Raw genomic sequence first — 14,682 nt, 5'->3', positions numbered from 1 at the left:
CTACAGCGCACCAAGAATTTTCATACGCGTTCCGCGGTCTTTTACTCTGCAAATATGGACGCCGAAGAAGGTACAGGAAACGGATATACAGGATAAAGAGAAGAACGGATGGGACTTATACCGTCTTCCTACATTTTATGGAGCCTCTTCACTGCGCAGCTCTATCTCTCTTCGAGCAGTTGAGGTTTCATGGATACTCGCAAGTGCCTCAGGCCCATATGGTATGAAAATAGAGAGCTTTAAGGTGCGTTGGGTTTGATGAAGCAGTCCATTAAAGAAGAAATCTCTTATACACATTACAAATACGAGACTCCTGGAACCGTTGATCGATTCTGTCTACAAACATGTTATGCAAATAAAAAGTAACTTCTGGAAAACAAGGGAATAGTCTCGATTAGTCTCGTCCTAGCTAAACGAAGAAGACAAAGAAGAAAGAGCAACGAAGGTTAACAAAATCACAGCGAGCTGCGAACTCTTCGAACCCAATCAGCCAGCTGCTTCCTTTCTCTTTGATCCCATTCCGTTCCTCCGTTCATTTTCATCCTTTCCTTTTGTACCCACCCAACGGCAAGCTATTACCAGAACGCTCTGCGCTCATTGTCAGTCCAGTCGAATAGCGAAGCCAGGTTTGACGGATTACCTGGTGGAGCTCGTCGCGATTCTCCGGAGATTAACCGAGGTACTTTTTCCCAGTCCACTCCTCTTTTTTCCGCGCACCCCTTTCACCGGGGCTTGCAGGGTGATCCCGTCAGCCGGACTTGGGAAGCCCTAGTATTCCGGAGTCGTGTGAATTAGTCGACCCGGTGCTTCGTCCCCGCTTGCCCCAGGTCGGAGTCAATCTCGGAACATTTCCTAGCGCTGACCTCCCGCCGCCGGGTCAAATCCATCGGGTGCTTCGGACTGGAGCAAGAAATCTTCGCATCATCTCCGAGCCTGCAGAGGTCCAAGAACCACGCGGCGGGTTAATGAAGTAAGAACAATTATACCGGAGTTTATGCTCGGTCGTTTCACGGAGGCATTTCCTCCCTCCGAGCCATTTTCTTCGCTCCTTATTCTGCTTAATATGGGGTAATTAGAATATTTCACCTTTTTGCGCCCAGCCTTTCTCGTCCCTTTGTCTTCCCCGTAATTTCATCACCGCCCTCACTGCGTTCACTCTTTCTCTTACCGTTTCCAATTTCTCTTTCTTATTTATTTATACGATTTTTTCTTTCTCTTCTTTCTTCAATGTCAAAAATACCTGTTTCAATGATTTTAGTTTCACGCTATTCGAAGCTCTCTCGGTATCCAGTTGCAGTATTTATTGCGCGGGGCGCAGCTTGCGTCGCTCAAAGCCAAGTGCGCCTCGCTCCGGCTTTCCAACGACTGCTTTTTACAATCGTCAAGGAAACAATCCCATTCTTTCAGTCGGCAGCGCGGCTCACTCCTCGACGATGAAATGACGTGGCTCTCCACGCACTTCAGACACTACTTCAGCCCCTTTGATGTCTACTCTGATGCTACACAACCTGCCGAGTCCGAGCGGTATGGTAAAAAAAACACGCACCCTTATTTCTTCACGTTTAATTAACGATTCTGCCAATTAATTGGAAGTGAAGAGTATATTCGCCATGTTCTCTTAAAAAAAAATTTCCAATAAATTGAGTGCATCAACGAATTAGTTGAGCAGATGTAGAAAATGTCATGGAATTGAATTTGAGAAATCGTCAAATAATGTCATCTCTTAAAAATTTCTACGTTGAGCTTTTCTTGTCGAATTTTATAGCTTTGAGTTGTTCCCATCTTCGACAAGATGCTTCAGTTGCACCCTCCTTGAAATCTTCGTCGTACGATTTAATCAAACTCTCATTCATCGTCTTGGAAAGATGCCGATGAACCTCTTGAAAACACTCGGTTAAGCTTTGTTATCTCGCTCGTGAGTGAAATGGCTTAAATTTGGAATAAACTCGAGCAGTAAAGATCCTTTATTAACATCGCTAAAGTCTCGCAATAAATGTTTTCGAAGTAATAGAGTGGAATATACGGTTGTGCTAGTTCCCGGTTTACGACAGTCGTAAACCGTCAGCGACTGTTCGCTTCGGCTCAATTTTCTAAACAAGAGTTTTCCGCGAATAAAAAGTTCGAAAAACTGATCCCAGCATGCATGCGGAACACAAAACGATAAGCAACGCTACCGACACGGTTAAGATTTTCACCTGTGTTCTCAGCCAGTTTATCCTCGACTTGCACTCGGCGTGAAATTAACCGAGGGGAAAACTAGGAACGAGAGAGCGAAGTTTGAAGCTTGAAGTTTATTAATGGACTAAGAATATATCCGGAGCGGAATTCCAGGCTAGTCCAGACTGTTTCCAATGTTGCAAATTACAACTTTGCAAATACCATAAGATAGTCATTGTACGCTTTACGTACAAAGAATAATAATAAAAATCTGACAGTAACGACAAAAATATGTACAATAAAAATTATAAAACGGAGTACAGTTGATGTATTTCAGGATCTATAAGCGAGAGGCAATGTAAGATAACCAATGAAATGAAATGTGTATGAAAACACATAATTATAATAGAAGTGTAAACTAGAGTTTTAGGAAGAACACCAGAAGAGAGAAAACAATAGATAAAGATCAATAAAACCAGAATGAACAACAGTGATAAAGAAAATTAATGAACAGTCTTTTAAAAAATACTTAAATAAGAATGTAAATAATTGAATAAATAAGCCAATTCGGCAAAAATGAGTAAAAATAAACATAAACGAGAAGAAAATTGAGACAATGAGAATTGAAATTAGAATTACAATTCATTCACCTTGGGACGGGTCCCAAAACAGAGAGAAAGAGAGAGAGAGAGAGAGAAAATACATAACGTCATGGAAACCTTATTTTGGAAGGTAAAACTTTGATTAACCGGAGGTTTCCAATGGCGTAGATTGTGGTCAAGTATCGAGTGACGCAACGAGGACTGCAAATGCAAAGCTTCGTTGTGTTGCGAATCGATTTCAGCGAGGTGATTGAAGCCGCATCGACGCAGGCTTGTACCTACACCTTAATCAGGAACCCAGCAAGGCTGCTCCTGTCCCGGAGCTTGCGGTTTCGCGGACGGGGTGGAATAGGTCCTTTAATTTACTTCCCTATTCTGAGACACGCGCGCAAACTTAACGCAAAGTTCGAGCCAGGCGCCCACTCGCCAACAATCGTAGTTGGTAGGTACAGACCTCATGCATATTCACCACTGAGTTAATCATTTAACATAATTCACGGTCTTCCCGCGTTTCTCCTGCTCGCAGAGCTTCCTCCCCTTTCCTACTCCCAATTCCACCTTCCCAGGAGAAGTTATACCGCGGTTAAATACGAGGGATTTTCAGCAGTTTCCTTTGTTTTCAAATGTTTCCACGATTTTCCCAGAATTTCGTCAACCATTTGCAGCATCGCGTTGAGTTCGCCCGACCTTCACGGAAAAAAAATCCCAAATTGGGTGTAAATTCGTACCCCTAACTTTTTTCTTATGGGAAATTAGCATTATGTTTGATGTTGGGGGTACGAATTTACACCCAAGTGGGGTTTTTTTTTCGTGAGGGGAGTGTTCACTTATGGAACATCGTGTAACTGGTTGCGTCGAAAATGTATTGAGATATCTCAATAAATGAATTTTTAACGAAAAAATCGAGGGGTGGGATTTTATCGTTTGAACCATCGAATTGGCATGTGAAATAAAATATGTATCAAAGGTTTTTTTACGTACTACAAAATGTGGTGGAATGAAGAAAATCGATGAATTACACTTCGGACACGTTTCTAATTTTTCATACATCAAACTTAACGTTTCAACAGCATTAAGATGTTCCATTGAATTCTGCGTACACGGGCTTCAAACGAGGTTCGAAGAAACCTCATCTACGAGACTTCTCGGTAACGATGTATCCTATTCATACAAAAATCCTTAACAAGTAATTAATCAACCACGTATTTAATTAGACGCTCAATGTAAAACAAAGAAGAAGAACCGAAAATTATCTTAAGAGTCTAAGTCGCATATAATAGATACTATAGATTCTCGATCTCTTTTCAATACCTTAAGTTGCAAAACTCTCTACTCACTAACATAAATGACAATTGTGTTTGTTCTTACCTTTTATATCTTTCTCTATTCACAATAATACTCAGTTATTGTCGATATTTCTTTATACTTTTATTTAGTGCTCAGAACTATCGAGTAAAGTTTGTTTGCTTTCCAGGTACAGTAAGGACTTATTTTTTTTGCAAAAACCAGCTAAATAAATGAATAATATCCATCTTTTTCAACCTTGTCTCAACTATTCCGAGCCTTTTTCTTTGGCAATCGATTTTCCATTATGCCAAATCGTTATTCAATACATTCAGGAGAGTCCTCGAATTACACCGACTTACCGCACTTGTCTACATGATCGTGAGATCGCCACCTCTATCGGTTGTCCTCGAAATTCTGGTATGGAAAATGTTGAAAGAGCTCAAGACGGTGCTCCGCGAGTAGAGAATAAGAGTCTCGACTTGAGCAGGGCCTGAAGCGGTACGTGTAATAACTTAATTTCGTATCGATTTCAGAGCCAGCCAAGGGGGTGGTTCTAGGGCTAGACGGAGCCCATCTACACGCGACTTAACGGTGCAGCGTCTCGGCGATACGTAGTTGACTTTAGTAGTTACTTTGGAGGCGAGGCGAAGGAGCGACGAAGGGTGAGGACACCGTACAAACACTGCACGGCTTTCCCCAATTTGCATAAATTCTGCACTCGAGAAGAAGGTGTGCAGCGGCATCGAGGGGGCGGCGTAATGGCAAAGTGTCGTTTAAAACCCCCGCTCCTTTCATCTCTCGTTATTTTTCCGCGACTGCAGTGCAGAAATGGTGCAAAAAGTACAAACTGTCGGCAAAGTCGACTTCGCGATAACCGATAATATCGTAGTACCGAGTTCGGCTAGGGGCGAGATTGATTGTCAGACACCAAAGAACCAGACTAACATTGTATCGTAATATTCAAACTTCTGAATATCATTACAGCTGCTCTACAAAGGGTTGAAGGAGCGCGCTCGTGTCGATGGAAACTATCGCTAATCGCTTTCACAACATTCCGAAATCAGCACGAACGTGAACCTCATTTATCATCATCTTTCGATTCAGACGTGGATGGGCGAACGACCGATTGTATTTATCGAAGGATGAAGGATTTTACTCATGACAGGCATTTCCATTACAAATATTGTTCGTCTGATTACTGTTAACGAAAGACCAAAAAAATATTTAACAGGAAACTTCTTTAATATTCATATTCAACCATTGTAATTATCGTTTGATTTTTCATCTAATAATTTACACAATCACTAGATCATAAAGTTGTTTTGATATTCGTACTAAAGTAGGTGACTACATTGAGAAAAATTTCATTTGTTACAATGACTAAAAAAATTCAGTAAAACAGGTATCGTTAATAAATACTGTTTGAATATTGTTGGAATTACGAGAAATGAGGCACGCGTAAACATTTTGCGCCATTGTCGATCCTTTTTTTGGTAATGGCAACGCAAAATCAGTTTGTTCGGTTTACTCTACTTTTTTAGTCTAACAAGGCTTAATGTCAATTTATCGTAGCACATGCATTAAATTTTCGCAACAGTTGCAAGAAAATATAGCAAAAATTTTTCTCAGTGTACACACTAATTGCCACACTATAATAATTTCCGAAGTATTTTGCAGCTACTTTACAATTCCTGAGTCAAACTGAGTTCAAAATGACCGAGTATCGTCTTCGTGAATAAAAAAACGTGAGTATCTCGACCGGCGGATGATACGCCGAGATGCATCACTTGAGATCGAGCAGAAGAAAGCGGCTGCAACAGAGTCGACTCGTCGACTTGTGTGTTTTCCACGAGTCCGCATTACCACGGATCAAAGGGCAGCATAAATGGAAGTTGGGGGCTTTAGAAACCACAGTTAGAGGGAAGAGAATATCCTGCGGAGTGGTGTGGACACGTGTTACACAGGCGACACGGTATAACCGCCGACCGTAATCCGGACTTAATATTTCAGTGCGTAAAACGGCAGGCCGACCATGCAGCGAGCTCTGGTTGAATTTCCCTCTGCAGGTAAATTTTCCGGTGTTTGGTATTATTTTTTTTTTTTCTTTTTCTTTTAAACTTTCTTTTGTGCTTTTTTTCCAAACTTTTTTCACCTCGCTTTGAGGTCAAAGAGCAACTCACCGAGGGACTCCCGCTACTCAAACAACTCTCAGAATCTCGTCGGGCGTGCTACAATTTTCTATAACAGTTGCGGTACGATGAGGCTACTGGTGTGTATTTATATGTATATCAGTAAATTGATGCATATTTTTTTTTTTTTTTTTCGACTTGATTAACCCAACGCACGTACGTACCAATTAGATGAATCGACGGAGGGAAGTTTTTTATTTGCATAATACGAATACACTTCGCAGGGCTTGTTTTACGAATCGTAACCCGCATGTACGTATGTATGCGTGTGTAGGTGTGTTGAGTTATTCATTCATCCATATTACATACGCATAAGCCTCGAGCTCTGTTTATCTGCCGAAAAAAAAGCGTGGAAAGAAATTCTTTCCTTTCGAATGTTTTTTTGTTTTTTTTTTTCGTTTTTGTTGATTTTTTGTTCCTATTTTCAACGTGATTGGTAACAACCGTTACCTGCAATTCATGTACTTTAATCGCTACCGAGAAAACAGCTACGAAACATTTAAATATCCCGGTGCCAATGCCATTGCAAATCGTTCTGTGAACTTATTTTCAAGCTAAATATTGAAAAAAAAAATAAATATATATATATATACGCCCCTTTAAGCTTAGATACAAGCATTTTTGGCTTTACATTTTCTTAAATAATATTTAGCCTGAAAATAAGTTCACGAAACGATTGTCCACGAGGAATGAAGAAAAAGATAATACGAAATAAAAATTTCCGCCCTTGCGGCATTAGCACAGTGATACATGCGATTACATTTCGTTGTTATCGGATCGCGGATAAGCTTGAATTCGTTGCAGAAATCGGTAACAAATCGTAGATCGTGTGACTCGACATTAATACAATATCGAAGAGAAATAAATCGCGAGTAAATACATAAAAGATGGCGTTGGTCGTAGAAGTCAATTGTTCGGTGAGTAAGAATGTGTTGGAATTTCTGTGCCGTTTGTTATCGCAGATCGTTTCGGTATAGGAGGAGGGCGGGAGGGTAGGGGGGTGATGATCGATCAGTCAAAGGGACGGTTACAGGCGTAAACTGACTCATGGGGCGATTTTGCAGGTTTCGTACACAGTCGACCAGTGGATCATATGATGTATCATGGTCGCGTTTTTGGCGCTATCCGCGTTCCCGGGTGGTGCAGACGGTGAAATTCGGGGAAAAATGAAAAGCTTCGCGATATTTATACCCCTCGATCAGTCGCTGGCGCTCGGGAAAAAGCGATAAACTGTAACGCGGGTGGCGCCCTGCAGGGCTGGCTGCGGCAATCTGTATCGAAGGACCGAGTGACGCATGGCGTTGAATTCAACTTTCGCCTGAAGAATGCTTCCGCTTTATTCCCGGTGCTTCGATGATCGGGACGTGCACTTTAAGCTCCCGATCTTCGTAAATCATCGACGTGGGTTTGAGATAGCATGGGAAATAAACCTCGGTGCTCGATGCCTCGAACGTTTATATAAACGTATTTTATTTACGCGTGTATCTAACAGAGTTGTAGAAATTTTATCGGGACAGTCTGATGTTCCAGCATAACCTGATTAGGTTGGAATCGAGCTTGCCTCGTTAAAGCACACCGCGCCGCAAGTGCAGAAATAACAAAAAGTCGACTGGTCAAAGAGTCGAAAGTTTCGACATAAGAATTGTAAAACAACGAATCAAAGATCAGCGTATCCAAGCTGGGACTTTCGGTAAATTAACCAGTAGCATAACTGTTTTGCAAAAAAAAAAAAAAAAAATACGCATCCGCGTATATTCGTATTAAACTTCAAATTTACGAACTCCTCTCTCGTATCGCTGTTGCTTGAAAACCGAAATCTGCTTAACTGTCTCGAGCACTTCCGGTCGCCACCGTGTCTAGAGCTCGAATGAAAATTCTGAAGCCCAGCTCGCTTCGTTTCTGTCCGATTGTAGCGCCAGACTCCAGTGGCTAATCCAAGAAACTTTCGACTGACAATACAGGGTCCGTTACTCTAACACACCTCCAATATAATACAACTCGGATCTCTATCTATATGTACCGCAACAAAAATATTATTTGCAGATTTTAACTAGATTTTAACATTTCTTCGTCTGTATTGACACATGTACGTGAACCTAAGTTTTATGTTTCTTTTTTTTCTTTTTGTTTTTAATACGGTTGATTTTAATTATTTGGTGACAATGTACTATAGTACATGTACCATTATTAGTCCATTTCAAAATTCACACCATAATTTGTACCATAGTTTTGACGTTCAGAAACAGTATTTACATTTTTTTTTCTTGTATGCTATTTTTTATTGGCGAGAATTGATGTATCGGATGTCACTGAAAGCTGCATACGATACGTATTATATAACTTTGTTCATTTATCCATTTTTTTCTACTTCAAAGAGCTACCATAAAGAATATAGTGCGATTTTTTATCTAAATAAATGTGTGTTAGAGGATAAAAAATTGTGAATAACCTCCACTCATTATCCTGCCCTCCTTTTCAAGTATGATTTGAATCATAAAAATAGCATGATCTTACAATCCTGAATCCATAATACAATCGAACGATTGTTTCATACGACGCGTATGTTTACGCGTAGGTACCTCGTTTTTCGTAATACCAACAATGTTCGAACAGTTTTTTTAACGATACCAGTTTCACTCAATTTTTCTAGTTATTATAACAAATGAAATTTTTCTCAGTAAACATTACATTTCTGGACACACCATGATCAGATGGTAAGGTAAGCCTGATCATGGTTTCTCCTGAGCCTTATGAAAATTTCTACTCGTGTATATAAACGCGTATTCCTGAACTAGAATTAGCTCGAAACTCGGCAACGTCAGATGATCGACTTTTAAGCTTTGCTCGTTATGTCACGCGTGCTTCAATCCCTTTTGACAAATTTAACCGGCTCATCAACTCCGCCACATTCCTCATCCCCTCGTCGTGTCCGAAACGGGGATTCTAACCGACGTTAATTATCAGTCAGTACATCATTCAAATTCCTTAGGTTACTTTCCTAACCCTGAAATAAGCCGAAGAATCTTTCTAGGGTGCTTTGTAACGAATTCAACGACGCATTAAGCTTATACAGTCTGAAAGTGTCGAAAGATATTCCGAAGAAGCATTGAAGAAGAAAATAATGTTACAAAGAAGTTGAAAAACCGGATTACTTGAGCTGAAACACTTAGATTTATTCAGCAGCACTTGTCGTTTCTGATTTATTTTGACCTGAAAGAGAAGCTGGTTCTTTCGATAAAATTCAACTCAATAAACTTCCATATCACTCTTCGAATCCGTGATCTTATCGTTTTTCATACACTCTTCCTTCTTCCCAGGCTGCATGTTTAATGCATTCCGAGAATATAAACTGTCTTTCAATGTTCGACAGTCAAACTTAAGGCCATTAAAATTCAGTAGCTTGAAGAGTTCAATAAAGGAAACCGAAGGTTTCAAAATACATGGAACTCAGAGACGAAGTGGGTATCCATCGATCGTTTGTCAAGAGTGAAGACAAAGCGAAAGGGGGAAAATACAAGTTAGATTGAATTTTGAAGCGCATCTGTCATCGAGAAATTTCGCCAACTTTTTACTTTATAGCAGCTGCTGTTTATTTGGTACGTTTAAGACTCTGATTTTCCGAGCTCGAATCGACGGTGAAAATGAGTTTTCGCCTTGAAAATCCCCCATAAGCGCAACGGCCGGTGAAAATCTCGAAGTTTATCGACGCCTCGGAACAAGCTAGGAGCATAAAAATCTACAACAGGTTACACGCAATTTTCCTAATAACACGCATTGTCCCCTAAAGGTGTGAATTACGCAAGCCCCACGGTAATTGATGATTCTACTATTTTCGTATTCACCAACGGGTCTCACGATTCGCACATTCACCCTGGAAGTGAGAATATACGCGGCTGTTCGCTCGATTCGCAGCCCTTTATTGCGCCGCTGGGTATTCAAATTGAACTGTATCCAATTACTTCTATGTCACGTTTATTAGTTTCTACTACACAACGCGCGCCATTCGCTATGCATAGGTATCAGGTGAGCGCGCAAAACATCGAGGCGCTGAGTAGCGGCAGGTGCCTAATAACATCGATCCTGATTTATGGGGTTTTTGTTACCACCCCGAGAAGTCTAATTGCCCAATAAACCTTATTCCGAGACTCTATCGCCCCTTCAATCATTTCTTCAATCTTTAACGGCCCCGCAGTTTCAGCTCTCGTTCTCTTTATTACTCCACCTACCAGTCTGCAATTAGCCGTTATCTTCCATCGACTCGGGAGAGTTTGATCGATATAGTCTAGGTATATATGAGCATCGGACTTGTCGTTACGGTTCCCGGCGAGATTCGCCATTCCAGAATGAATCTAGAATTTCGTACAATCCGAAGAATGAACGGTAATGGATACCAGAATTTACTTTTCAACAATTTATTTTTGTCTATAGTCGATACCTTCGAATTTAAACCTCTTACACTTACGCATAACCGATGTTTCATCACGTAGTCAAAGTTGGCAAAGTATTTCAAACATTTTTCTTAAAGAAGTAAAAGAATACAGCTTGACGTTTGACTTTACTTTAGACGTAGCAGGATCGAAAACGTTTTGGTTAAATATGTTGATCTGTTTTATTATTTCGAGTATAACGAAGCAGGGTCCGAAAAAATTGCGGAAACAAGCAAAACGAGATAGGGGGGAAAAAAAAAAAACAGAACAAGAACAATCTGTGTCCCGGCGGCATTACGATCGGGAATATTATTTGCCGGTGGGTTTTTATTGAATGGATATTTGGAACGTGGGATTTGGGAACCGGGTTAAAGGGGTGACACGTGGCCGATCGTAACTCCGCTGGAAGGTTTTTTTTCTTTATTTATTTATATTTTTTTTTTGTCTTTTATAAACCTATTTCATGCCGGCGGCGGTTAACTTAAGGGAATGTATATTTTATTGCGGGGCCTGATCGGAGCCGCGGGGGCGGTTTTCATATACGAATAGAGACCCTCGCCGGTCGGAATTCCCCGAGGAACATCTTGTTCGGCAGATATAACTTCCGGTGGTGGAGGAGAAGTTTAAGAGACAATCTTTATGGACCGAGTCGGGGATTTCCTACTTCATGTAACGCGACTTCTACGCGGGCTCCTCGCGCGAATCGCGGGGGACTACTTCAACCACTTTAACCACTTTAAGGGTGCCGATAACTGCTGCCAACTTTAACCATGAAAATACATTCAATCCTTCCCGTCACACTCCGTTCGTCCTCGGCTTCCTACTCTAGCAATCTGCCCTTCGCCACGAGCTGCATAACTTTAACACCGGGAAACGGAGAACAAGGGATGGGAAAAAGCACCGGCACGAGAAGCCTCTTGTAAACTTTTGAGAGGGCCTTTTCTTCCTCTTTGAATCACGGTACGAGAAATTTTACAACTTTTTTCATTCGTGTTTTTACTTGAATACTTACACGGAAATCAACGATTATTATTTGCGAGGTAGAGTCAATTGATTACACACCGTAGGTATATGCTTGTGGACAGAACAGAAGAAAAAGTTTTCTTTTGAAGAAATTTATTTTTTACTTCCCCCGCTTTTTTTTCTTTTTCATCAATTTTATCATACTTATACGTTCGATTCACTATTTTTCTAACAATATTAATATAAAGTTAACTTTTTTTACTCAGGCGATCTGGTTTTCGCAATAATATACGTAAAAGGAATTTGTTTTTGAATGCTGATTGAAATGATTTACCTTATTTTCATTTATGCTGAAAGCATCGAGATTATGGTAAAAATTGACCACTCGTCCAAAGTATTTGAAGTAACGCGTTGAGGTAAAAATGGAAAAGGATTTGGTTGCATAAGAGTCAGAATATCGAATTTTAAAAAATCGCTGAAATGTATTTTGCAGATTGTTAACATGTAAGAAAGTCAAGTATATATAATCGACTCCTTATGTTTTCATGCATTATGGTGATTTTACACCTTCGCTTTCATTTACTTTGACATATTCTAAATCTTGAAATCCAATTAAACAGAGTTTTGTGTTTTCGAAAAACTGATAATATATCCCTTCTATTTTTCCATTCATCCACGTATTCACCACCCATTCAGTCAAACTGAAATCGACCCACGCCGAGTGTCATCTGAGGGTTTCGAGTAGTGATCAACGGTAAAGGTCAGACGGGAAGAAGTCCGATCGGAAACTGTATTTCTGCAAACCTTTTCAGGTTTCCCTCGTACATATTTTGATTAAAAAATGGAAAAAACAAGAACAACATGTTATCAGAAAACGAACAACAACAAATTACAAAGGAACTCGCGATTTATGTGCGAGTGCTTTGCAAGCTGCGAATCCAGGCTCGAAGCATGAAACACGTGTCACCGGGACATTTATCGATCGGCACGTGAATTTGTATGAAAAATTGCAGGATCCCGTGGGAGGGAGCGAAAGGTACGGGTCTCCCTGTGACGGATTCGTGTGTGTGAGTGTGTGTTTGTGTGCGCGTGGCAGGCAACTGGGGATAGTTTTGGGGGTGGGAGGATCGATCTTGTCTCGTTCGGTTGGTAATATATCTCGCAGGCAATACGTCGCCATTATGTCAGCCAATAAGAAATGATATATCGAAAGGGCCGTTTCCTTCCTATGCATATTTCGCCCCCAGTTTTGAACCCCGCCAAATTTTTAAGGCGATAAGGTGTTCGCGTGTGGGTGCGTTGGGCAAAGCATCGTGACGTGACGTGACGCGGGGCGAACGACTCGACCCGAGTGCAAATAAATAGGGGTTTTATAAGCTCGTTGGTAAATCAAATCCGGTACTCAACCGCAGATAATAATCTCTCGAACAACCGTTATTATCGCGCTGTAAAAGCCCCACGTACCTTTATGCAAACCAGCCAAAGGCGTCGCGGTTAATAAGGTGATTTCGAATTTACTGACCAATGAAAAAGAGCGATAGGGTGGAGAAATATAACCGACGATGGTTACTAGACAACATGCGAGAATGGGAACATTCCGCCTGCCGATACGCCACAGCTCACCCTTTAAACGTCCCGAACAATCAAACGAAGTGGGTTTTTAGAATAGACTAAGCGCTGCTTCTCCTAGTAGAATTTTCGCTCTCACTCATTTGTAATTCAGTTTGAGAAATGAACGTGCAGTTTTATATCGTATAAAAGGATAATCATTACGCATCACGAGTAAAGCACGCCTCATGGTTATATTTCGGCACTAAGGGGGGCGGAGTGTAACGATTAGAAAGGTATAAAACTCACCTTTAAAAAAACTTCCGACGAAAAAGAAAGCGAACATTTGCCAGTGATCCATCTTCGCGAATAGCACGAGTTCCCTCGGCGTCCGCGACGTACGTTTCACAAAAAATTATTACTCAATTTCAACTTTTCACTTTTAGTTCAGGTGTCATTTCTCCACGTTAATAATTCTCGTTTCAAACGTGTCAGCTGCTCCCGATGATGTTACATAAATATTGTAAATCTCAGGCTAAAGTTTGTTATTCAGTGCTCTTGTCTTCAGAGAAACATTATAGTTGGTAATACATGGTAGTTGATATTTCTAATATACTCTAAATTTTAATTTTCTTTTTTTTCTTATCGACTATCAAAGCACCGTGGTTTATCATCCGCGTGGATTTTTTCAGGTTTAAAATCCTTCCGCATCACCGCCTGCCATCAAAAGATCAGTATTGCAAATTAAATTTCACCCAGCGAGTAGGAATTGCAGAAGAGACTCGTCCTGATTGGACACACGATCCGATGACAGAGAATTCACGTGACACTGCAGGCTTCTCATCAATCACCCACTGATTGATTCGCAGTCCTCGGTAACCGCGAACTGGACCGAGAGGAAGTCAGAGAGCTTTAATCGGACCTCAAACGTAACGGGAGGATTTGAGTAATTCTTGTATGAACCGATAATCAAACGACGACTATTACTGAGAAGTGCGACAAAGCATTTTATATCGAACGATTAATCGAGAAATGGAGAATTGTGTAGTTAAATACAGTCGCGATAATTTTTAAAACACGGGTAGAAGTAACCTTAAGAGTATTGAACGAGACTTGTTCAATCCGTACGATACTTTGCGAACTAATCCCAGGGCTTTTACACTCGATCCACTCAAAGCACAAACCACAATCGATGCCGGGTAAATGAAAAGCTGTAAAAGAAACGAAAATCACTTTGAAAAGGTTTTAACTGCGGACTCGAAAATAGACCATGCAGACCTCAGGGAAAGAAAATGATTCGATCGTTTGAACACGGCGAACTTTCACCGTCACTTCATTTCACCAGGCCTCGTTTTACCAAACCAGTATTATGTCTCGGACTCTTTGTCCTCCACTGACATTCAATAACTTCTTACTTTAAGGAAATTCCTCTTCGGTGGAAATCGCGAGGACAACGAGGCCGGCACGCAGGTTCAGGGATCGAGGTACGGCAAACGACTGTCCCACTTC

At 40.9% G+C, this 14,682-nt stretch overlaps 1 protein-coding gene across 2 annotated transcripts in view; it reads right to left on the bottom strand.

The window, feature by feature from the left end:
* Positions 1–14,682, bottom strand: part of LOC124308830 (uncharacterized) — a 46,776-nt gene extending 32,094 nt beyond the window's left edge. The window contains exons 1-2 of one of the 2 annotated variants that reach the window (XM_046771963.1): positions 14,589–14,682; positions 13,483–14,384 (exon numbers count right to left, since the gene is read on the bottom strand). In XM_046771963.1, the coding sequence (XP_046627919.1) occupies positions 13,483–13,534 (52 nt within the window). In that variant the 5' untranslated portion in view covers positions 13,535–14,384; positions 14,589–14,682. Of the gene's footprint in view, positions 1–13,482 lie in introns of both variants that reach the window. The other variant, XM_046771962.1, reaches the window with a different exon arrangement.

Source organism: Neodiprion virginianus, chromosome 7, assembly GCF_021901495.1.
Source record: "Neodiprion virginianus isolate iyNeoVirg1 chromosome 7, iyNeoVirg1.1, whole genome shotgun sequence".
Taxonomy (NCBI): Eukaryota; Metazoa; Arthropoda; class Insecta; order Hymenoptera; family Diprionidae; genus Neodiprion; species Neodiprion virginianus.
The sequence above is the reverse complement of the archived record's forward strand: the minus strand, read 5'-3'. Positions and strand labels throughout refer to the sequence as shown.